The 24,463-nt window shown below is 46.0% G+C and overlaps 1 protein-coding gene across 5 annotated transcripts; it reads right to left on the bottom strand.

Moving 5' to 3' along the window:
- Nucleotides 1–23,262, bottom strand: Lrp11 (LDL receptor related protein 11). Of its 5 annotated transcripts, none has more exons than XM_038340533.1 (7): nucleotides 22,704–23,262; nucleotides 17,374–17,531; nucleotides 13,566–13,722; nucleotides 12,127–12,252; nucleotides 10,389–10,601; nucleotides 7,136–7,231; nucleotides 1–155 (listed from the first exon to the last, which is right to left on the bottom strand). In XM_038340533.1, exons 1-7 carry the CDS (start codon nucleotides 23,260–23,262, stop codon nucleotides 1–3), a joined length of 1,464 nt encoding a protein of 487 aa, XP_038196461.1. The 5 variants fall into 5 exon arrangements, with proteins under 5 accessions (XP_038196461.1, XP_038196462.1, XP_038196463.1 ...); XM_038340534.1 differs by having other exon boundaries at nucleotides 13,566–13,707; XM_038340535.1 differs by lacking the exon at nucleotides 12,127–12,252.
- Nucleotides 23,263–24,463: the final 1,201 nt, after the last annotated feature.

The following is a 24,463-nucleotide window of genomic DNA, read 5'->3' as shown; positions in this document are numbered from 1 at the left end:
TTACAGATACATCCCATTGATGAGGTAGTCAGATTCCTCAGACGTAATGGGACGGGCTTTCTTAAGTTTCTGCTTTACCAGTCGAAGTCGGCAAGTCACCATGAGAAGTAGCAAAGCCGTGATGGCCAGACCCAATGCCAGGGGTAACACTGCACCTATGCGAGGTTTGGGGGGGAGAAAGCTCTGGTCAGTGGTTGGCAACAGTGACAGCTACTGGTTACTCTATGATGAGCACCCGACATGCATATTTTACCCCATCTGAACAGCTCTAGTTGGTACTAGTATTATTGCTGCTTTTTTGGCAAAGGTACAGAGGGGCTAATTCCCATGTCTACTTATGTATTGTAAGTCTAGTCTTAAACCCAGACCTCTTAAAAACCAATTCTCTACCAGGTTCCTACAAAAAATTCCTGGCATCGGGTAAAAACACTGCAGTTTTTTACTGCAACTACCCTAGAGATGCAACCAGGAGAAACATTTTCATTAGAGTCATGTGACATTTGTGGATTCGCACATGAGCATCTTCTCATTAGTTGTAGCCTAACTCCCGATTTCTGGTTCTGGTAGGGCTTGAGAGATGGCTCCATGATTAAGAGTACTTTTTGCTCTTCCAGAGTACTCAGCTTCAACCCCTAGCACCCACAAATCAGCTCACAGTCACCTGTAACTCCAGTACCCGGGGATCCGATGCCCTCTTCTGACCTCCACAGGCACCAGGCACTCATGTGGTACATAGACATACATACAGGCAAAACACCCATATACATTAAAGTTTTTAAAATCCAGGGATCCTACTGTCTTCCAGTAGACAATTTATTAAAAACTAACATCAAATATGCTTGTATATTCGGCCCTAAAAACAAAACAAATGCATATAGGCAACACTGAACAGATTCAGCAGGGTGTGTGTGTAACAATAATAATAATAATAATAATAATAATAATAATAATAATATAAGGGGCCATGAATTCTTTTTAGGGGGTAGCATGGGAGAAGTGAGCGGAAGAAAAGGGAGGAGGGAGTGATGTTATGTTTTAATTAAAACTAAACTTGTAAAGACATGCTGGTGTAACTGGCCACTGGCTTTTCCTTTGGGGCCGCTCCGGGCAGAGGACCAGGGTAGCCTGTAGTTTTCCAGAGTCTGGAAGCAGCATGGTAGATCTGTCTCCAGTTAAACTCAGCAGGCTCTATTCTTAGCCCCTCTGCACAGGAGCAGGGCCGGGTTGGTGAACAGTGTGAGGCTATTTTTAGCTGCACCTTCTTTCAGCCAGACAAAATAGAGGAGCCAACATCTCCATGTGTAGCTTGGCTCTGAAACACTTCATTCTGCTTATTTATTCTGCGTTGACTAATAGCTTTACGTGTGCCAGACGCTGGCCTGAGGACCTAGTAATCAAAGATAAGCAATTTTTTTTATTTGTTGCTCGCAAAAATACCCAAGGATAAGCTAATGCCAGAAGCCAACTTTATAGCTGAAATAACTGAATACTCACAAGCACATGAGCTGGCACTCACGCTATAGCCATTTTACAGACAATGGGAACGGAGGCACCTAATACTGGTCATATGTGCTGAAGCACCCCCCACCGATTGAGGACAGAGCCTGTGGCCTCGTCCCTATGGTGCTGATTTCTCTAATATGGATATGAGAACACATCTGAATATCTTACTAGATAGACTGCAATGAAATATTAAGGTGACACTGACAGAGTTGTGTTTAAAACCTAATGATGGGAAGAAATATCTGGCTGGTAAGATTTTTCCTACAGTGATTTGGATCTTATGTGGGGGAGCGAGGAAGATAAGTTTGTTACATGTGTTTGTTCTTAAATATATGTGTTTATTTGGATCATTTTTTGATTGACATGCCTATAGGGCAGTGGTTCTCAACTTTCCTAATGCTGTGACACTTGAAATCCGTTCCTCCTGCTCGTCTGTGGGTGTATCTGCATGTAAGATCCGCCTGGAGATGGACAGAGGAGGGCTCTCAATACTCCAGATGGTCTTGGGCAACCCTTTCATTCAACCCTGAAAGGGTCACAACCCACAGGTTGAGAACCTGCTGCTGCTGCTGCTGCTGCTGCTGCTGCTGCTGCTGCTGCTGCTGCTGTAGGGGCTCCAGATGGAATGTCCCCTTAGGTGCTTTGATTATCTGATCTAGATACTTAGGGGATGTTAGCATAGTGATAGTAGCTGCTACAGTAAAAGTGAGATCGGTGGTAGATAGAAAGGAAGAGGTGGAGGAAGGTTCTGTGGTGATATTCGAGATATTCATCAGTGTGACTATGGGACAAGGCCAGTTCAAGCACCCTCTTCTCTGCTGTCCAAGACCTAGCAGGGGACATCTCCATGGACACCTGGGATCCCCTCTAGAACCAAGTCTCTTGCCAACCCTAAAATGGTTCCCTTAATGAAGATATCTTCTTCCCTGCTCCTATCCGCCCTTCCTCCATCTCAACCCTCCCACTCCCCCAAGCTCTCCCCAATCCGTCCATTCTCCCTTCTCTCTCCCCCTCTCCCCTTCCCCCTATCTTACCCCCACTTCCACCCCCATGCTCCCAATTTTTGCCCGGCGATCTTGTCTGCTTCCAATTTCCAGGAGGATCTATATATGTTTTTCTTTAGGTTCACCTTATTATTTGGTTTCTCTAGGCTTGTGAACTATAGGCTCAATGTCCTTTGTTTATGGCTAGAGTCCACTAATGTAGTGAGTACATACCATATTCATCTTTTTGGGTCTGGGTTATCTCACTGAGGATAGTGTTTTCTATTTCCATCCATTTGCATGTAAAATTCAAGATGGATGGAGATAGAGACAGAGACCCACATCAGAGCACTGGACTGAGCTCCCAAGATCCAGTTGAAGAGCAGAAGAAGGGAGAAGATGAGCAAGGAAGTCTGGACCGCGAGGGGTTGGTCCACCTACTGAGACAGTGTGCCTGATCTAATGGGAGCTCACCAAATCCAGCTGGACTCGGATTGAACAAGCATGTGATCAAACTGGACTCTCTGAATGTGGCTGACAATAGAAGCTGACTGAGAAGCCATTGATAATGGCACTGGGACCTGTTTCTACTGCATGTACTGGCTTTTTGGGATCCTAGTCAATTTGGATGCACACCTTCCTAGGCCTGGATGGAGGCAGGAGGGCCTTGGACTTCCCACAGGGCAGGATACCCCGCCATCTCTTGAGACTGGAGGGGGAGGGAGGAGGGTGAGTGGGGGAGCAGGAGGGGAATGGGAGGAGGGGAGGAAGTGGAAATTTTTGAATGGGGAAATATATATATATATGAGGAGGGGACAGGAGCAGGCTCCAAAAGGCGTGAGTCAGAGGACAGGGATGCAGAAAGCCAACAGAAGAAACAACATCACAAGGAGTGGCTCCGGTGAATAGGATGCTCTGAAGGGCTCAGGGCGGAGCCTGGGGAGTCTGCTGGATTAGCAAATGGAAATTTATTTACAGGAGACTGGACAGTTTCCTTTTTTGTGCACTGATTGCTTGCAGCCACAGAGGGTGTGCACTGTGGAGACTAACAGAGGACGATTCGGCAGAGGTGATGTTGGAGAGGGGGAGGAAAGGAAGAGAGGGTGTGGCAAACACACAAATCTGCTGGAGGGTAGGTAGCTGAGGTAGTTCTCTCCAGACAGCCTTAACTTGAGGCACTTAAAACTGGCCCCAGGAGTAGCTGGCCTCACCTTGACATGACCTCAAGGTGATGTCACACAGGGGGCATCAAACTCTAGATTAGTATCTGAATACCGAGGACTGTCCTGGGTCTGGAACACGAGAGGAAAGGATTTGGAAGGTGCCTTAGTGTCTACAGATACCAAATTTTAGCATAAGGCCAGTGCTCCCTTACAGAATTGTGAAAGAAAAACCTTCAGCAAATGTACGGCTTAGAAACTGGTTCTAGAGCCACTTCCATCCCACAGCCCTGCAGTCTGGAAGCATCCAGAACCACTGCTTCTCCTTGCATTCCAGTGCTCTGAGGTTTTAGTGGCCACTACTGGCTCCTAGTGCCATTGCGATGAAAGATGTTTTCAAAGGTTAAGTGCCTTTGAGTGTCAGGACTGAGACAAAGAAAGGCTTTGTTCTCCTCCCACAGGAGCTCAGAGACCCCCAAACCACTTCAGCTTGGAATGTAACAGCCCCAGTTCTGCCCCAGGGAAGAGCTCTTAGTCTCTGAGTCTATGGGTAGATCAAGGATGAAACCCAGTGTTTAGGCTAAGGGCGGGGAGCAAATTTTAGGTGGGAATCTCAGTCCTGTGGCTCAGGCCCACCTAGGGAGGCAAAACAAAATTCATGAAAATTTCTGTTTCCCAAATCAGATATGAGGGTGCTAATTCCTGTTTAGGACTCTGTTTCTGTCTCTGTCTCTGTCTCTGTCTCTGTCTCTGTCTCTGTCTCTCTCTCTCTCTCTCTCTCTCTCTCTCTCTCTGTGTGTGTGTGTGTGTGTGTGTGTGTGTGTGTGTTCAGGGCAGAGGTTGATGCTGGGTGTCCTCTTCAGTTGCTCTTCACCTTAGTTTTTGAGACAAGGTCTCTCAGTGAACCTAGAGTTCACCTAGCTACGGGTTGACTAGTCAGCCTGAGTTCCTCCTGTCTCTACCTCATGGTGCTGGTGCTGCAGGCGTGTGCCACCGCAGCCTAGCCGGGGCTGCAGGCGTGTGCCACCGCATCCTAGCCGGGGCTGCAGGCGTGTGCCACCGCATCCTAGCCGGGGCTGCAGGCGTGTGCCACCGCATCCTAGTCTTTCTCCGGGCCCTAGGGATCTGAACTCAGGTACTCACGCTTACGCAGCTTTATATACTGAGCCATCTCCCCATTGCTGCCCCCCCCTCTTTGAGACAGAGTCTCACTCCATAACCCAGGAAACTCGCTATGCACCCCAGGCTGGCTTTGACTTTGTGGCAATCTTCCTGTTTCAGCCTTCTGAATGCTGGTGTTACAGAGCCACTTTGTCCAGATTCTTTTTTATTGTTTTTAGGTGTGTGTGTGTGTGTGTACCTGGGCTTGCAGGTGCATGTACATGTGTAGAGGTCAGAAGTTAACACTGAATATCTTTCACTATCCTGCTCTGTCTTATCTTTTGGGACAAGGTCTCTCATTGAGCCCAGAGCTCCTCTATTAGCTAGAACAGCTGTCCAGTGAGCTCCAGGCACCCACCCATTTCCATTTCCCCAGGGCTGAGGTTACATCTGTGTGACTGTGCCCAGATGTGGACCTAAGTTTGGTTGCCACGGAGCCAAACTTAAGTCCACGTTCTTGTATGGCAAGTACTCTACTGGCTGTGGTGGTTTGAAAGAAGATGCCCCCCAAAGGGAGTGGCACTATTAGGAAGCGTGACCTTGTTAGAGTAGGTGTGGTCTTGTTGGAGAAAGTGTGCTTTAAGGTCTAAAATATGCTCAAGATACCACCCAATGCCTCAGGCCACTTCCTGTTGCCTTAGCCTACCCATCAAGACGCAGCCAGCACTGTGTCTGCCTGCACATGTTCCCCACCATAACGACAATGGATGAAACCTCCGAAAGTGTGAGCTGCCACCTCAATGAAATGTTTTCCTTATAAGAATTGTCGTGGTCATGATGTCTCCTCACAGCAATAGAAACCCTGACTAAGACACTGGCTGAGCCATCTTCCCAGCACCTCGTTTTTTAAAACAGTGTTTTGCTATGTAGTCAATGCTGGTCTCATGTGAGCCTCGCTCCCCAGGCTATAATCCTAAGGGGTTACAGGCATGTCTCACCACGCCTTATTTAGTCTTTGCTGTTCAATCCTTAGTTGACAGTTTCTTCAATATTTTCACTTTGGGTTAATTTGAAATTATGTTTTCTCTCAACTTCTAAGACACAGTAACAGAGCTGTCAGTAACCAGCTAGAGCGAGCCTCTTCTTTCCATACCCATGCTTCTACATGTATTAAAATAGCTTAATAGATTCCAGCTCTGTATCATTAAGAAAGCTAAGATGATGAATTATGTATTCAGCTTGTATGAAGGGGAAGGAAAGTCAAACCATCTTAACAACTAGAATGAGGAGCAGCCATTAGAACCAAGCCTCCAGGGACATGTGGCCATGACTCCAGAGGGGGGCTGGCTTCTCTCTCCATGCTGACAGGTGACAGGGAGTCTTATCTTAACCCCAGAAAAGCGGAATCCAATAGGCCAGTAGACTTCAGGGACACAGGCAGCTACTGGCATCTGCACTATGCTCAGACATCAGTTGGTTAGAAATTAAATGTGGTATCATCCAGCCATGAACAGGAAATGAGCACCATTGCACAGATACTACAAAGAAAAATCTAGGGGGAAATTAAAGCTTTGTCCGTGTTTAGATCGATAACTTAGGGATGGTTTTGTTCTCCTAGGTCTTTTTGCGGACTTAGTGTGCAGGATGCAGGACTTTCTACAGGACTGTGAGTGTGCTCTTTCCAGTTAAAAACAATCCAAATGATGAAACTGTCCTTCCCCGTGCCAGGGTTCCACCTGCGTCCTGTCCACATCCCTGCCATGTTCTGTCCTAGGAGTCTCCTCCCTCTTCTACCTCACACCTAACTCAATCTTAACAGTCACCACTGACAGCCAAACCACGCAGTCTACACTAGACACTGTGGCAAGCTCCCCCTCCACAGCCACCCTGGGAGGTAGGAATAGCTACTGCTATCATCTCCCATGAAATCATTAGGATCCGGAGATAAGAACCTGGCTGTGGTTGTTGAGTTGAGTGGCAGAGCCAGATTTGAACTGTGGTGTCTGATCTGTCCTGGAACTCGTCCTATGGACCAGACTGGCCTTGAACTCAGAGATCCACCTGCCTCTGCCTCCCAAGTGTGGAGACTAAAGGAGAGAGCCACCCCGCCTGACTGAGCCTGTGTTCTTAACCTCTGTGCCACAGTGTGACTTTTCCCACAGAGTGACCCCTGGAAGGATGTATGAAAGACAGAGTGAGATCCAAAGACAGTAGGCTCCTGTCAATGGCACCATGCGGCACTGTAACCTCGACACTGAGAGGACAGTTCTGGTCGCTGGAGCACAGCCTCAACATGAATGCTCATGGTTCCAGCTGACATGCAGCTAGAGCTGGGGTGGTTCTGGGGACCTCATTGCTTTCTGGGGTGTATTCAAAACAAACACTGACCTGCTTCTGGGGCTGGGTGTTCCCGTCTTGCTTGGTCACTCTTGGACTTGAAAATGTAGCTTCCTTCTTCTTGATTCTCTCCTGAGGAATTACTGTCTGTGGAAAGTAAACAGGTATATCTTAAAGGGATATTAAAAACTTCAGGAAGTAGGCATGGGATTACAGCTTTATTTACTTTTTAATTTAGGAATATGTCTGTTTGCATGTGAGATATGTATGTGGGTGCCCATAGAGAGGCCAGTTGTGAATCCCCTGATGAGGGTGCTGGGGTTCTCTGGTTAACTACCAAGTAATCTCTCTAGTCCCTTATCAATCATTCATTCATTTTTCATTTGTTTGTATTTTATGTGCATTGCTGTTTTGCCTGCATATACGTGTCTGTGAGGGTGCTGGGTGCCTTGGAACAGGAGTTACAAACAGTTAAGAGCTGCCACGTGGTTGCTGGGTATTGAACCTGAGTCCTCTGGAACAGTAGCCAGTGCTCTCAACCACTGAGCCATCTCTCCAGTCCCCCTCTTATGACTCTTTAAGGCTGGGGACTTTACAGCCAGGACCTGAAGGAAGCCAGGCTCTCTCATTCAGAAGGCACAGAGGTAGGAGGGGAGCAGGATGTTCATTCTGCCAGTGCCTTAACAGCAATACTGTGCATGAGAACTCACTACCAGGGGGAGGAGTCCTGTCTGGGGTGACCCGGGAGGTCACTGAGCTGGAAGAGGGCATTCTAACATTACGGTCTTGGAGTTTGTGATAAGCAAACTGCCTCTCCTCTCCCCCTGGATAGCCTGCCTGTTTGAGATGGATTTCCAGCACCATCTTGGAAGGACACAACAAGCTTTTTCAGCTGTTCCACAAACCACACTTCCACAGGTCCAAACTACCCTCCTAGAACTGTGATCATATAGATGCCGATCAGTTGCCCCAGAACACGAAGTGTGAGAACTCTAGACGGAGAAGGAAACCTTTAAGACAAGTCCTTAGGCTTTTTGTTTGTTTGTTTGTTTTTCATGGCTACTTCTAGGAGGTTGGCCATTCAAGATGAAGCCGAATATCTCCTTCCCAGGCACCATCTGTTAGACACTCATTGAAGTGAATGATGAACAAATGCTTCTTATGTTCCGGGAGAAGCTCATGGCCACAGAAGTAGCTGCTGATGTTCGATGGGGTGGAGAAGACTGGAAGGGCTATGTGGTCTGAATCAGAGGTGGGTACCACAAACAAAGTTTTCCCATGAAACAAGATGTCTTGACCCATGACAGAGTACCCTGCTGTTGAGTATGGGGCAATCTCATCATAGATGAAAAAGGATTGGATAGAGGAAATGCAAGTCTGTTTAAGGATGCATCATGGACACCAACTGAGTGTTCTCAACTTATATTTCTGGTTATTATAAAAAAAAAAGTAGGGAGGAACATTTCTGACTGACAGATACTGCTGTGCTTCAATGGTTGGTACCCAAAAGAGCTAGCAGAACCTGAAGGTTTTCAGTCTTTCTAAAGAGGAGGATGTCCACCAGTATGTTTCTAGAAAGCCCTTAAACAAGGAAGGTAAGAAGCCCAGGACTAAGGCATGTAAGATTGAGAGTCTATTATTCTCCATGTCCTGAAACTCAAACACTGATGCTCAAAAGAAACAATGCGCTAAGGAAAGCAAAGAGGAGGCTGCAGAACATGAAGGAAGCCATGGAAAAGCACCAGGAACCGACTGCCAAGAGATGTAAGCTGTCCTCGTTGAGAGCTTCTACTCCTGAATCCAGTCAAAAATAAGTCTTGAAGAGTAACAAGTAAATAATTAGACTTGAATCTCAAAATAAATAATGACGTCCTTGAAGCTGGTAGAGTAGCTTACAATGAACAAGACCCTGAATTATATTCATTATATAAATAAATAAGTGAATGAATGCCCTTAAAACAAAGATCTTTTATCTAATTTTACCTCAAAGATAAGCTAAGGCTCAAGGCTTTGGTGTTTTAATAGAAGAAGAATGCCACACCTGTATGCAGAAAATGTTTGGGTTTTTGTACACGTTTCAGCCCAGTTCCTTGAAGGATTTGGCTGATCTGCTACACTACCCACAAATTCTTAAGTTCCCAATAAAGAGAGCCCATGTAAATGGGCACAGAGCACTCCTTTCTAGTACTCTGCAGGCCTGGAAACCAGCTTTCCTTCCTCTCGGCTAGACTGGATGCAAGAAGACACCCTTGTTAATAGGTGACTGGGACCACACAGAGAACAGGCCCCACAGCTGCAAACACATTCAACGACAATCAGGCCATTGTGCCCATGAGATGCCGAGCAAACACGGCCTACACTGGAGCTCTGTGCTCCCAAACGCCAGGGCCTCAGGCCATTCAGAGCACGCACTCACTGTGCAACCAAACATTTATACATGCCCTATACAATCTGAAAAGAACTATGTTCCAGACTGAGGGCATATTTCAGTGGTTCAGTGACTGTTTTGCATGTGTAAAGCACCGAGCTTAATCCTCAGCATGCACAATGCACAAAAAAATGGGATCTGTATTGAACACATACAGAGACTGTTTTCCTGTCATAATACAGTATAAGAACTATTTATTTGCTATTTACATTATATAAGGAATTACATGTAATTTGGAGATGTTTGCAACATAGAGGAGGATGTGTGTTGATCACATGCAAATATAAAGCTGTTAATTTTTACTTACATTTATTTTGTGTGTATGTGGGGAGGGGCATGCATGTATGCCATGGCTCCTGTGTGGAGATTAGAGGATAAACTGCAGGATTCAATTCTCTCCTTCCATCAGGTGAGTCCTTGGGGCTGGGCCTGAGTCGGTAGGCCCTGCAGGAAGTAGCTGCACTCACTGGGCTGTCTCGCTGCCCTGTATTGCTACTTTTAGAGATGGAACTTGAACATCTTTGAACTTTGGTTCTCACAGACCCTGGAACTGATCCCTCGGGGACATCTAGACATTCCTTCCCATAAACCAAGGCTTGGTTTGTTTTCCGTGCTGGAGATCAAACTGAGGACTTTGGATGCCAGGCACACGCTCTTGCTCTGACCTACAGCTCCAGAGGCCGTAACTGTATTAGTACAAATGTCAGGGTTCTTTTCAGTTTGTTTTGTTTTGGCCAAATCCTTCATTTCAATCTGTATCATTCTATTTCAGAGTACGTTTCCTTGATGGTTTTCAAACAGAAGATATAGCTTTGAGCCACAGGGACAACAGAAAACAGAGGGACTACTCACGGGGAAATCATTCTGAGTCCTTACCTGGCACGGCAGGAATGATCTGACTCTCTGGTGCCCTCTGGGTGGAGTGAATCCTCTTCTCTGTGTGGGACACAGTAGCTGGTTGGTTGTGGGGAGTGGCTTTCTGGGACTTTTCAAACCGGAGGTCTTCTTTACCCTCACTCAGTCCCGTGGTTCCTGGCTGGGCAGAAGTAGCCGCCGCGTGTGTCACCACCATCTTGCGGTCAAGGCCCACTGTGGAAGAATCAGTTACTTGTTGGCTTTCTTTCTTTCTTTTAATGTTTGTTTAGTTATTTACTTTTGTGTGTGTGTGTGTGTGTTTGTGTGTGTGTCCACAGAGCTCAGAGGTGGGTACTGGATGGATCTCCTGGAACTGGAGCTACAAACGGTTGTGAGCTGCCATGCGGGTGCTGGGAATGGGCCAGAGGACAACCCTGTTCTTCCTTAGGTGCCATCCACCACTGTTTTTGAGACGGGTTCTCTTGCTGGCAGAACCCGGAGCTTACCAAGCAGGTTAGGCTGGCTGACCAGCAGGCTCCTGGGATGCTCCTGCCTATGCTGCCTCAGTACCGAAATCACCACCACAGACTCGACACTTGCCTTTTTCACACAGACGCTGAAGAACTACCACCTCAGCCTTGGCTTTCCTTTCTGAACTCTGACTGAGGCCATTGGATCTGCACTTGGTTTATAATCATGGCTACTCGCGACTAATATCCCACTCAGCTAAGACATGCCAAGCCCCATAAAACCCATTGCTTACTTTTGAAATGGGCAATGTGATCTTTCCTCTTTGAGTAGCTTCCCTAACATGGACAAAGACAGATCCAACCTTATTGTTTTTCCAGTCTCTCTACTTTGATAGCAATGTGGGTTGAACCTTGGCCCTTGTGTGTGTGAGGAAAGCACTAAACCTCAGTTCCTAAGCCTTAGGCTTTAGAATATCTCTCCTCTTCCTCACAGCCACACTTCATTCAGCTAGATTTATAGCTCGTCCTTATGTACATGACCTTTACAAAACTGATTTATAGTTTCACCTTAGCCAGAACCCAGTGTGTCATAAATTGTCCTTAAAAATGATAAAAAGTGCCGAATAGTGGTGGCTCATGCCTTTAATCCCAGCACTTGGGAGGCAGAGATGGGTGGATCTCTGTGAGTTCGATGCCAGCCTGCTCTACCAAGTGAGTTCTAGGATAGGCTCCAAACCTACAGAGAAACCCTATCTCGGGGAGAAAAAAAAAGCCAAGCATAATAGAGTCACAAGTCTATAATCCCAGAACTTGGAAGGTTAAGGTTAGGGGACTGTGAGTGTGTGGTCAGCCTGGGCTACATGGCAAGTCTGTATCACAAAAACAAAATCAAAAACAAAAAAAAGGTATGATACTACATGGTGCAGGTAGGTCAATGGACAACTTGTAAGAGTCAAGCCTTTCTTCCCACCACGTGGGTCCTGCGAATTAGATTCAGGTTCTGAGGCTTCAGGAAGAACCTTCTTCTCTGAGTCATCTTGCTAGACCTACTTCAGATTTTAAAAAAGTGTATGTTATGCAATATTTTAAAGATAAGAAAAATCTTTGGAATGTTGAAAAAAATCATATGCAATACCAAAAATTTGGCACCTGCATCTCAGACTCTAACCTCAGGGAGTTCTCAAGCATAGCTTTCTGCAGAAAGTTATAGCTGAAGCAAGCAGTGGAAGAACGCAGGGTTCCCATTTTATCCCAGATCCCTGCCTGACAGGACCGTGAAACCGACTCACAGTTTTGGCAGAAGTCTTCATCAGACCCATCTGGACACTGGCTCACTCCATCACAAGCCAAGGTGATGTCAATGCAGCAGCCACTGTCACAGAAGAAATGGTAGCGCGAGCAAACGCTGGAGCACCCTGTTTGTGAACAAGTCTCAGGTCACAGGGTTGCTGAGAAAGTCAACATCCCCCGTCCTCCAGAGGACCTGGGTTCATTTCCCAGCTCTCACATGCCAGATCACAACAGCCTGTAACTCCAGTTCCAAGGGATCCGACACCCTCACACAGTCATGCAGATAAAATATCAATGCGCATGAAAATTAAAAATAAATACATTTAATTAAAGAAAAGGCAACTCTCTGGTGGCAGGTATGAAAGGTACCCAGCTAGAATCAGGTCTTAAGGAGTTCTACAATTTGATGGTGAACAAAATGGTTCTTTTGAGAAAACAAGTGGCAAATTATGATAGCCCACTAACAGCAAAAGTTAACAAAATCTGACACTCATTTTATTGAAGAGCAGTCAACTAGAAGACTAGAAAGTGAGTCTCTCTGGGTGCAAGGCTATTGGAAGATAGCTTGATCCCAAAGGAGAAAGTAAAGAATGGGAATAATGTAGAAACTGCCCAGCAGACAAGAGTTCAGGTCTGCCATCCCAACAGAAACTTAGGACTGTAGAGTGAGCGGCAGCCACCAGGGGGAGCAAACGGAATAAAGGGGCTGTAACCAAGCAACATTACACATGTGACAGGAAAACCCAGGATTGCAAGACTTTCCTTCTGAGTAGTTTAGAGAGAGATCTACATTTAAAATTTATATATTTTTTTCTGGAATAGTCATCCCCAAACCTTTTAAGTGTCTTACTAAACTTCTGAAATTCATTCATAAATAATACGCGGGTTCTGAGACGTTGTGTGCAAGAGGGACTGTCAGACAGTCCAGTGAGTGAAGGTGCTCGTCAATCCCAGGAACCCACATGCTGCAGAGAGAACCAGCACCCTGCAAGTTGTTCTCTGTGCATCACACATACCTGTACAAGTGCAGGCACACACACCGCATGTACACACATGAACACACAGCGCATCATACACCAAATACACTGAAATTTTCCAGAAGACTGTATCTGTGCACAAAATCCTCTCCTAGAAAAGTCGGGCACTGTCCTTGACAAGGTCAAAGAGGAAAGGTAGAAGGTCAACACACAGGACCCACTAGCTCACTGTCTATGCTCTGAGAATGTTCTCTACACTCTAACCAGTGGGACCAAATTGTCCTAAATAGAGAGCCTGTATTTGCTATTATATTTTTAGCAAAAACTTCAAGCACCAAAAATAAGATGGAAGAGCCTGTGAAACGTGTCACCGGGATGTAAAATCTCAGACACCATCCTTCCAGGAACAGCTGGGCTGTGGCTGGCTGGGGGGGAGCTCAGTGGAAGAACTTTCTTCTCACCTCCCGTGGAGTAGATCCTGGGAAGCACGCTCACAGACACATTGTCAGAGCTTCTCTGGCCCACCGTGTCAGTCACAGTCAGCTGGAAGATGTATGCACCTTCCTTCAGGTGGGACAGCTCCAGGATTCCTGGCTGAGGCACCTGCCATACAGACATGTTTGGGGAAGAGCTGAGCACGGGGCCCAGGAGCACACAGCAACATGTACACTGTCCCCTCACTCCCCACCCCCATGCCCCACAACAAACCATCAGATCCTCTTTCTCCTTAGAATTGATACGTAAGCTGGGTGGTGGTGGAGCACTTGGGAGGCAGAGGCAGGCGGATCTCTTGAGCTTGAGGCCAGCCTGACGGTCTACAGAATGAGAACAACCAGAACTACACAGAGAAACCCTGTCTGGGAAAAAAAAAAGAAAGTACTTCTGATTGTACAAATTATCAGTCTGGGCACACACTGGTGTGAGCCGGTTCCACTTTATCTGAAGGTCAGAGAGTTTGAGTTTAATTTTGCTCTCTCAAAGTTGTTAACAACAGGTGTGGCTACAAACCAGCAATTCTGGCCTAGGGTGGCTACTTAGTATTTTGAGTGTTGAGGTAGATGCGCTCCACCTGGACCAAAGGTCGGGAAATTCAAGTCTATTCCTTGTGTCACGCTAATAAGGTCTGTTGCCTCCCCCTCCCTTTTTGGAGTAATAGATATAAGTGTATGGAAGAATAAACAAGGAGAATTCAGTATTCATTGAATGTCCTTCCCAACGCTGTTCTGTGTTTCTGTCTCTTCTTTCTCTTCTATCTCTGTTCCTTTTGCTTAATAATCCTAATCCTCACGCTCCTACCCTGGAACATACAAGTTTTGTCGAAGCTGGTTTTCGACAATTAATCAAAATGCTGAGATGTAAGGAAGGCAAACAGGAAGGAGGCCTTGAACAGGTTCAGTCACTTACACAAACATGGGAAGGGGATGCCATGGTGGCAGGTATGTGGAAAGATGAAGCAGGAAACTTTGCTAACAGAAGACTCAGCAAAAACCTATCATAGGACACAATTGCAGATATTTTGTGCAATTAGCTTCATTAATAGGCGTGGAGACTAATGTTCAGATCATAAGAGGGAGCAGAGGGTCAGAAGGAACCACAGCATACAGGAGGAATTCTGTTAGGGATTGTGGATTTTTATGAAGAATACACATCTAAGAAAACCCAGGGGCTGGAGAGATGGCTCTGTGGTTAAAAGCACTGATTGTTCTTCCAGAGGACCCAGGTTCAATTCCCAGCACCCACATGGCAGCTCACAACTGTCTATACCTCCTTGATGTGGGAGTCTCCTCTGTGTGTTGCTTGTATTGGTTAATGAATAAAGAAACTGCCTTGGCCTGATAGGGCAAAACTTAGGTAGGCAGAGAAGACAGAACTGAATTCTGGGAGGAAGAAAGCAGAGGAGGGGACGCCATGGATCTGCTGCCAGAGATAGATGTGCTGAATTTTACCTGGTAAGCCACTGCCATGTGGTGATGTACAGATTAATAAAAATGGGTTAAATTAAGATGTAAGAATTAGCCAATAAGAAACTAGAGCTAATAGGCCAACCAATGGTTTAATTAATACAATTTCTGTGTGGTTATTTCAGGGCTAAGCTAGCCAGGCAGCTGGGACAAGCAAGTGGGCCTTCCTTCTACACCTCCTGTTTCAGGGGACCCAACATTCATGACAAAACACCAATGCACATTAAAAAAAGGAAGAAAAGAGAAGAAAGGGGCTGGAGAGATGGCTCAGTGGTTAAGAGCATTGCCTGCTCTTCCAATGGTCCTGAGTTCAATTCCCAGCAACCACATGGTGGCTCACAACCATCTGTAATGAGGTCTGGTGCCCTCTTCTGGCCTGCAGGCATACACACAGAAAGAATATTGTATACATAATAAATAAATAAAAGAGGAAGAAAAAGAAAAAAAAAAGAGAAGAAAATCCAGATCAGACTAGAAGGTAGATGGTCTGAAATCAGTACAAGAGATTTTATACAGAATAAAAGGATGCTGTTATTGTTTAAGTAAAACGGCACTGTTCCCTGAGTGGCCCACAGGCCATGAGGGGCAGCAGATCCCAGGCAGGGAGCCACGTGGCAAGCGAGGAACCTCGGTGGGACAGATAGTCCCAGGAGGAGCCACAGCTGCAGTGGGTGAGAGACAGATGGATAGGCACACCATGCATAGTGAGTGGGTATTTATTTAGTGGGTTATGGAGGGGAAAGGGAAAGAGGGGAAGGGGAGAAGGGAGAAGAGCAGAGAGAGAGAGAGAGAGAGAGAGAGAGAGAGAGAGAGAGAGAGAGAGAGAGAGAGAGAGAACCAGGGGGGATAGGAGAGGAGCCACAGCTACCTCTTTGGGAGAGAGATGGAAAGGAAGGGACTCGGGCTGCAGGCAGGCAGGAAGATCTGCCTGCTTCAGTGGTGAAGGGGGGGAGAAGGAGGGGGCGGAGTTTATCTCTTAAAGGGACAGGATAGACCATTACAGATGAGATCAGCATTTTCCAAAGGGAGGACCTAGTACCAGTTCATAGAGTGAGGTGCAGATTGTTTGAGTCAATTGTCAATACGCTAGGCCACTGTTCTTAATCTGTGGGTCGATACCCCTTTGGGTATTAGATATCCTGTATATTACTCATTTGCATTATGATTCACAACAGTAGCCACATTACAGGTATGAGTAGCAAGAAAATAATTTTATGGTTGGGGGTCATCACAACATGAGGAACTAAGCCAGGCAGTGATGCTGAATCCTAGCACTTAGAATGCAGAGGCAGGCAGATCTCTGTGAGTCAGCCTGGCCTACAGAACGAGCTCCAGGACAGCCATGACTAAACAAAGAAACGCTGTCTCAAAATCCAAAAAGAAGGAGGAGGAGGAAAATTCTTTACATGATAATAATTCTATTATTAGCTCCCTCTTTATATTTATTTCTTTCATACTTCCTAGTCAAATTTTTAACTGAGGGTAGCTAGGAACTAATGATGTAGTTCAGACTGGCCTTGAACTTGTGATCCCCCTGCCTCAACCCCCTCAGTACTGGGATTACAGGCATGTGCCATCACACTTGGATACTAACTAAATCGTATACTAAGAAAGAAAACCTTTTAAAAAATAATCAGAATTACTGAAACACAATATAAGTATTTGAGCTGAAGGAACAAGACCCTGGCAGGCTTCAAAGAAAATGATCAAGACTCTTTATTATACACAAAGGGGAATTTACAGACTAAACAATTTCTAGGATAATTGATTATATAATTTCTCCATCTTATGCATGCTCTGCTTGCTTACAGGCACTCAGGGACTATGAAGGATTTTACAGAAATCCACTTCACAGAAACACCAGTTTTTGTTAGCAAGAATGAATCACCGGGGCGGGCGGTGGTGGTACATGCCTTTAATCCCAGCACTCAGAAGGAAGAGGAAGCAGGCAGATCTCTTTGAGCTCAAGGCCAGCCTGGTCTTCAGAGTAAGTTCCAAGACAGCGAGAGCTGCTACAATGAAGAAGGATGCTTAAAAGAAATCCCACATTAGCTCAGAATTGAGAATTATAGAGGGTTATTTATTTAAGGGTAGACTCACAAGTCACAATCCTCTACTGGAACGGAGAACAGCAACAGAATCCCGCCGCTGGGAAAGAGGCCAACTGCGTGCTTTATATCAGCATAAATAGTATAAGAGGCCACACCCAAGTGGGCAGTAACTTAAAGGATACTGGTAGTAGGAATTCCTACAGCACTACTCAGAGAAACCCTGTTTGGAAAAACAACAACAAAATGACATGATTCACCTTCATGTCCACTGATGGGTCACCCTGCTTCAACGTCCACTCATAATGGACAATGGCGTGGTCATCTGTGCTTTCTCGGCCATCCAGAATTACCCCGTCTGTGGGCAGATGCAAAACCACATCCTTCCCGGCCTTGCTAAGTGGAGGCTTGTCCTCACCTGTGAAAGAGAACAGGCCTCAGAGGCATGACTCCCTGATTTCCCAACCTACAGACAGCAGTCATCCTGTTCGGAGAACAGGTTAGTCCGTCACAAACCTCACACAGGAGAAATATCATCTGGAATCTATCTTCCTGACAACTTTCATTGTGTCCCCTCTATACACCAAACAATAAAATCGATTCTGACATGGAATTTTAGCTATGATACATGTGGAAGAGGAAGTATGGAATGTCAGCTGTTCACAGTAAGTATAGAAAACTAATAACATGCTTTAAAAATTTTAATGATTTATTTTTATCCTATTGCATTGATGTTTTTCCTGCATGTGTGTCTCTGTGAGGGTGTCAGATTCCCTGGAACTGGAGTTACAGACAGTTGTGAGCTGTCATGTGGGTGCTGGTAACTGAACCCAGGTCCTCTGGATGATCAGCTAGTGCTCTCAACTGCTGAGCCATCTCTCTAGCTCCCAATAATATTTTTTAAAAAACCTTCAAAAGTTTTACACGGAAGGGTCAGGAAAACACTGAAATATTTTTCTTGTCATAAAGCAAATTAATCCTGCATCCCCTGAAGGATAGTTATGATAGTCACTGACTGTTTAAGTGGGCAATAGATGTGATTTCTGAGGCCAGTCCTCACATCCTAACTTGACCTCTGATGACCTCTGAGATAACAATTTCTCAATTCCTGTCCAGGCCAATTATACAGTAAAATGTATTTTGAAACAAACCAGAGCTTAGCTACACAGAAACAGTCCTGGAAGCAAACAAAGGACGACATTTACCAAGAGCAAAATAAATGTAATTTTGAATTTCCATTATAAAAACTGTAATGGAAGCATTGATTTCTCCTGGAGACTAAACACAGTGGGTAAGACAGAGGTCAAACAAGACTCAGACCAATTGAGACTGAGTGTTTCAAGGTGGGGTTTAATCTAGAGGATGATAATGTTAGCTGGCCTCATTCACAACACACTGCTGTGAATGGAGCCTTCTGATCTGTGCCAAGCAAAGGATACAGATTGGCTGAGAAATAAAGGAGTAAAGAAGTAAAGATGAGTTGCTGAGGTGGGGCCAGAGAGTAAGGGAGAGAGGTAAATACGTGAAAGGAAGAAAGCTGTGTGCGTTTTGTTTGTTTTTCTTTCCCAGGCTGGAGAACCAATCATTTATTTTTTAAATTGCATCGCTCCAGGAAAGAAAGAAAGAAAGAAAGCAAAAATATCCACAATTACAGTACAGTATGATCTTCATATTTAGCATGTGGAGTCCAGTTTTTTCCCGTATGATACTGATGGTCACATGCAATTGCATTTGCACAATTAGAACTGCTGCCATTTACCAGCGAGGTCTTTGTACCACGCAGCATGCTGAGTGCTCTACAGGCATCACCTCACTCGTTACCCACAGTCAGTCTGAAGCAGGCCTTATGAGTGGCAGACAAGTGCTCAGAGAAGCTGAGTCAGGCGGCTGACATCACAGGCAAACCCACATCCAATGCTTCTAAATCACAGGCTGCGTCCACTACACTTTTTGTGACCTTAATAGTTTATAGAGTTGAATCCATTGATATATTGCTCTATTCAACCCATTAATATTTATTCAGATATCTTAGCAATGTCAATGAATTTACATAAACTCCACAACTTCCATTTTGACTTCTTTTGGGTTTCTGGGGATCAAACTCGGAGCCTGTGTAGGCTGGGCATGAGTCCTACCACAGAGCCACTCTTCCTGAATCTATTTTTATCTCTTAACCCCTAAAATTGGGCATTTATTTTTCGTCAACCTTATCACTAGGAAAATGCCACAATAAACATGTTTTTGAGCATATTGTTTCTCTAGGACAGATCATTCTCCTTAAAAAATATTCTAGAACAGTTGTTCTCAACCTGTGGGTGGCAACTCCTTTGGCAAACCTCTATCTCTAAAAATATTTACATTACGATTCATAACAGGAACAAAATTACAGTTTTGAAGTAGCAACAAAAATAATTTTATGGTTGGAGTCACCACAACATAAAGAACTGTATTAAAGGGTCACAGCATTAGGAAGGTTGAGAATCACTGTTCTAGAAGAATAGATATTTTAAAACTCGACACATTATTTCCTAATTGGTTTCCAAAAAAAACTGGTACCAACACACATTGTCAATGACCATGAGTTTCCCACATGCGTGCAAGTTAAATATATTTTTTATTTTTTACAATTTAGTAAGTGTAAATTGGCATTTACATTTGCCCCCCCCCCCCTTTCAGTGGTACCAGTGATTGAACGTAGGCTCTCTAATACGCTAAGTGCTCCGCCGCGAAGCTCTATGAAACGCCCAGTCTCTGACTGTATCTCATGTTGGACATTTCCCATGTTTACCGACTATATTTCCTCTCCAGGGAACTGTTTACTCGCACCCTTTGCTCATTTACTTTTCTCATACCCCCTCTCAGCTCTGTTAATATTTTAAGATCATATTTCCTAGGCTATTGTTTGTAATTCCTTATTTAGTGACATGAAGTTTTTGTGAATTTGCACAAAACCCATCTTTTCTTTATGATCTAAAGAAATTTCCTTAATTAATCTTCTTTCCAGATAGGCAATAATAAATTTAGCTTTCAGTTTTCCTATGTATGGTGTAGACTGTGGCTTAATTTTATACTACAAATGTATATAGGACCAGTACCATATATATATATATATATATATATATATGTACATACGAGGACACTTGCTGTCAAGTTTGATGACTTGAATTCGACCTCCAAGACCCACACAGTCTAAGGAGAGAACCAACTTCCTGCGGATTTGTTTCTGTCTTTCACATATATGCTATGGCAGGCATGATTATAAACACACCAAGTAAATAAATGATGAAACATAAATAAATATGCATCTGGGAATTGTGTGTGGTCACAGTGGTAAGTCTCAATGCCATTTTCCCCACATTGCCAACAAATAATATTATTTATGAATTATAATTCTCCAACACTGTCAACAAATAATCTTTGTAATATTTATGAATTATAAGTGATTTCTCCCAATGCAAAAAAGAGAAAGAGAGAAGGTGAAAATGTGAGGAAGAGCCTTGAAGATGACTCAGCCATCTGCAGAGGGATCAGCCCCTCAACAGAAAGGTCAGTCCTTGCATTGTGCTTGGAGACAGGCAGCAAGGGAGGCCTGCTTGGGGCACAGCAGAATTCCACCTTAGGGCTTTGGTTTTTCTAGAATGGAAAGGGTTGCTTTCCAAGTTCTACCCAGAGATACTGGGTCTCAGGCTAGACTGTCCAAACATCACCAAGGTTCTGGTCCCTGAATGCTGGGAGATTATATTCTCAGCATATTCAAGATCTTAAAGACTTCAGCCTCCACCCCTCTTTTCTCAATGTCTTCCCAGCCACACCAGACAGCCAAGTAAGTATACCACAGACACCTGTACCACCCCAATAACTCACAAGAAGCATCCACACTTGGTCATTATAATGATCTAAGCTAAAACACAAGCAAGGCACAAAGCAAGATTATCTTGGGATGGGTGAAACCTGGACTCAAACCCTAGGACTCAGGACTTCAAGCATTCGTCTTTCTCCAGTGGTTCTCCCAGGTAGATTCTGTCTCATCAACAGTATATATTCTCCCATCACCCCTGACAGCTACCTCATTATCTCAGCTGTGGGTGACAGACCCTCAGGGACGGTGAGAGAAAGCACTGAGCTACTCAGTGGCTCAGCAAACTTAGTGCTGAGAGGCCCTCAGGCAGCTGCTTTCAATACAACAGGATTTGACCTTTGAGCCTTGTGAGGACAGAGAGTTCCTGTGTGTAAGAGCTCAAAATAGCTTTTAACATCAAACTCACCCAGCGTGACCAATATATACTGGCTGATATATAGCTGATGGCAATGCTACAAATCTATTCTATCCATCTAGCTCTCCCCCGAGTGTCTTCTTGAGCCTTTGAGGCTCCCCAAATGGACCAGCCACAACTCTCTACAAGGAGCTTTGCTAAATCACTTTGACTCTCTAACCTCTAACTCCGCATGCTCACAAGAGTCACAAGAAAGGGGGCAAGAAATAATAATAATAATCTGGGAAGGAAAACTGAAGTAGTTTTAGAAACATAAAGAACTCAAAAGGATTCTGTAAAATTCACTTCACCCTCCACGCAGAGCCCACAAATGCAGCCTGTAAGCCTAGGTGTCACCTTCAGCATTCCCATATTCCTGAAGACTTGAAGAAGTCTGGGCTTGTCAGTGCCCAGAGAGAAGGCAATGCCTCTAGAGAACGGAAGGACAAGCGGGGGTGGGTGGGGGGTGATGACGACAACAACACACAGACCGCTGTTTCTGGCCTTTCTGTTGACTTTTCTTTGCCCAGCTTTAAGGAAAGCTCCTTTGTGGCAATGCCAGTGTATTCCAGATGAGCGCAAAGAACCTGGGAAGGGATTTTGTTTCTCTGCTACTTTTTCCCCTTCTTAGTCTTGGCTCCCCTGGAGCATCTGCATTTAAAACCACAGAATCGACAAGCTGTTGAGGTCTTTTAAAGAGACACACTTTACACAGTATCCATTGTGTACCCAGGGCTGAACCCAGTAGGCCCCAGTACAGAGTTCCAAAACCCCTCAACACCCAGCCTGCTCTGCTTAAACTCAGGTCAAAAACAAAAAGGTCACGAAAGAGAACATTTGTTGGGGAGGGGTGGGAGAGAAGAGTGGAGGCAGGGTGACAAGTTTTCCTTCATATTTTTGTCTGAAGGAAGTACGTACAGGCAAAGAGCCAATCCAGGAAGCAGGGGGAAGGTGCTAGGAACATTTTGCATCTATATAATCAAATCCTGTCCTTGCTATTTCTTGGAAAAACAAAAACAAAAACCACGTTTTATAAAACCTATAAGACGAAATAAAACTAAAATAATCCTTATTGGGGAAAGGAAGCTCTGGATAAATTCTTAAATAAAATTTCCGCCAGACCTCTCCGTTGAGCCCTCGACCCTCCTCTTCAGGTTCTCTGAGGCAGCCCACCACACCTGCTTCTGTCCAACTTCTGGACTTTCTCAGCCCCCATCCCTAAGTCTGAGAAATATAGGCCACTTTTCCAGTTATCCGCAGCTACAATCCTCTGAAAGAGGAGGATTTTGCATGCTTGGTATGCGATTCCAGGACGGCGGGACACTCGCGGCACTTACCCGGCCCGGGCGAGACCCCGGCGGTGTCCCCGGCGCGGCTGAGAGTGTAAGTCCGGTATCCCCGAAGCGGCGCGAACTTGCAAACGCTGCGGCCCCGCGCCGTGCAGTTGAACAGGTAGCATCGGGGCGCGGGCATGGGCGCGGGTGAGCTGGGCCCCCGGGGCAGCTGCACCACCGCCACGGTGCAGCGAGGCTCGGAACAGCAGGCCGCCACGCACTGCCGCCAGCCCCGCACGGTCCCCGGTGCGCGCAGGAAGCTGGCTCCGGCCGCGATGGAGTCCTGGGTGCGGATGATGGTATCGGGTACGGCCCGGTAGACCGCCGTACCGCCCGCGCCCGGGCAATCCTCCCTCGGGCCGGCGAGCAGCTCCGGTTCTAGCTCCTCACGCGGCCGTGCCAGCTGCAGCTGCCGGCGAAAGTCTTGCAGCAGCCGATCGACCCCCGACGGAGGAGCGGCGGGTTCCCCGGACCGGCCGCTCGGCAGCCAGAGGCAGAGCAGCAGCAGCCCGCGCAGAGCGTGGTGCCGGGAGCCCGGGCCCGGTCCTCCCCGGGCGGCCATGGCACGAGCGCGGCCTCAGAGCACGGCAGCCCCGGGGCCTGGATCCTTCACGGAGGCGGCAGGCGTGCCGGTTTCGAGAGGCATCGCGTGCCGAACCGGGCGGGGTCGGGCACGGCCCTGGCCCTTCTACCAGGCTGCCGCCTTCGGGTGCTTCTAGTTTGGCTCCGACCGCAGAAGCTCACCCGGGCAACCGGCGGTCGCTGCGTGGATCAGCACCGGCGTGCGGACAGCGGCTGCGGCGGGGCGGAGCTTAGCGTGCAGGGGCGGTCCCCGGGGCGGGACTTCCGCGGGCCGGCAGGTCCCCTGGGGTGCGGAGGAGGAGATTCCCTGGACTGCTTGGCTGCTCCGTGGAGTGAGCTCACTTTCTAATTTGCCTTTCAGTTTCCTTTAGACATCAGAAACTTAGCAACGGAAAGCTGACCGTGTAAGTGAGGAGACAAAGGTCAGGTGGTAGGAAAAAGATTCCCTTTTCTGTAAGGGGAGGGCTAAGCAGATTGAGGCCTGCACATCAGTTTACTGATGTTGGAATGGATGGCACCTGACTTTTAGTCTGGGCTGCTAGAACACAATACTGCTCAGTGTGTGACTAATAGATGCCGTGACGTCTAAGATCAAGGTACCATCGTATCCGTTTCTAAAATCAGAGATGGTCCTCACAGGGTGGAAGGCGCTTCCTAGAGTTTCCTAATCACACTCAGAAGACCCCACCCTTATATTCTAAGTCACCATCTTTAATAGTAGAGTGCCCGTGTATATATACAAGATCCCGAATTAAATCCCTAGCAGCACACGCACACACACGCACACACATGACCCCATCCCCATATACTATCACACTGAGGATTAGGTTTCAACATAGAAATTTTAGTCTGTACTTTAAGTATGTAGTGACCCATGTTCATACTTCACAGACATTAAGTCAGTGCCCATGTAATTCTTAGAAGGGAACCTGGCACATGTAGAAGCTGCCCAAAATTATTAACTTTGGGCTCATCTTTTTGTATGTTTTTAAATGATTTTATTTATTCTTTGAGAATTACAATTTATTTTTATCATATTCTGTTACTCCCCCAACTCCACCCAGATCCTACCCACCCAACTTCTTGTTTCTCTCTTAAAAAATAAAACAAAAACAAATAAACAAAACCCAGAAAGAGGCACTCTGTTTTATGTTGGTTAGGTACTCCCTGGCCAGCTCTGC

Source organism: Arvicola amphibius, chromosome 8 (genome assembly GCF_903992535.2).
Source record: "Arvicola amphibius chromosome 8, mArvAmp1.2, whole genome shotgun sequence".
NCBI classification, from domain to species: domain Eukaryota; kingdom Metazoa; phylum Chordata; class Mammalia; order Rodentia; family Cricetidae; genus Arvicola; species Arvicola amphibius.
The sequence above is the reverse complement of the archived record's forward strand: the minus strand, read 5'-3'. Positions and strand labels throughout refer to the sequence as shown.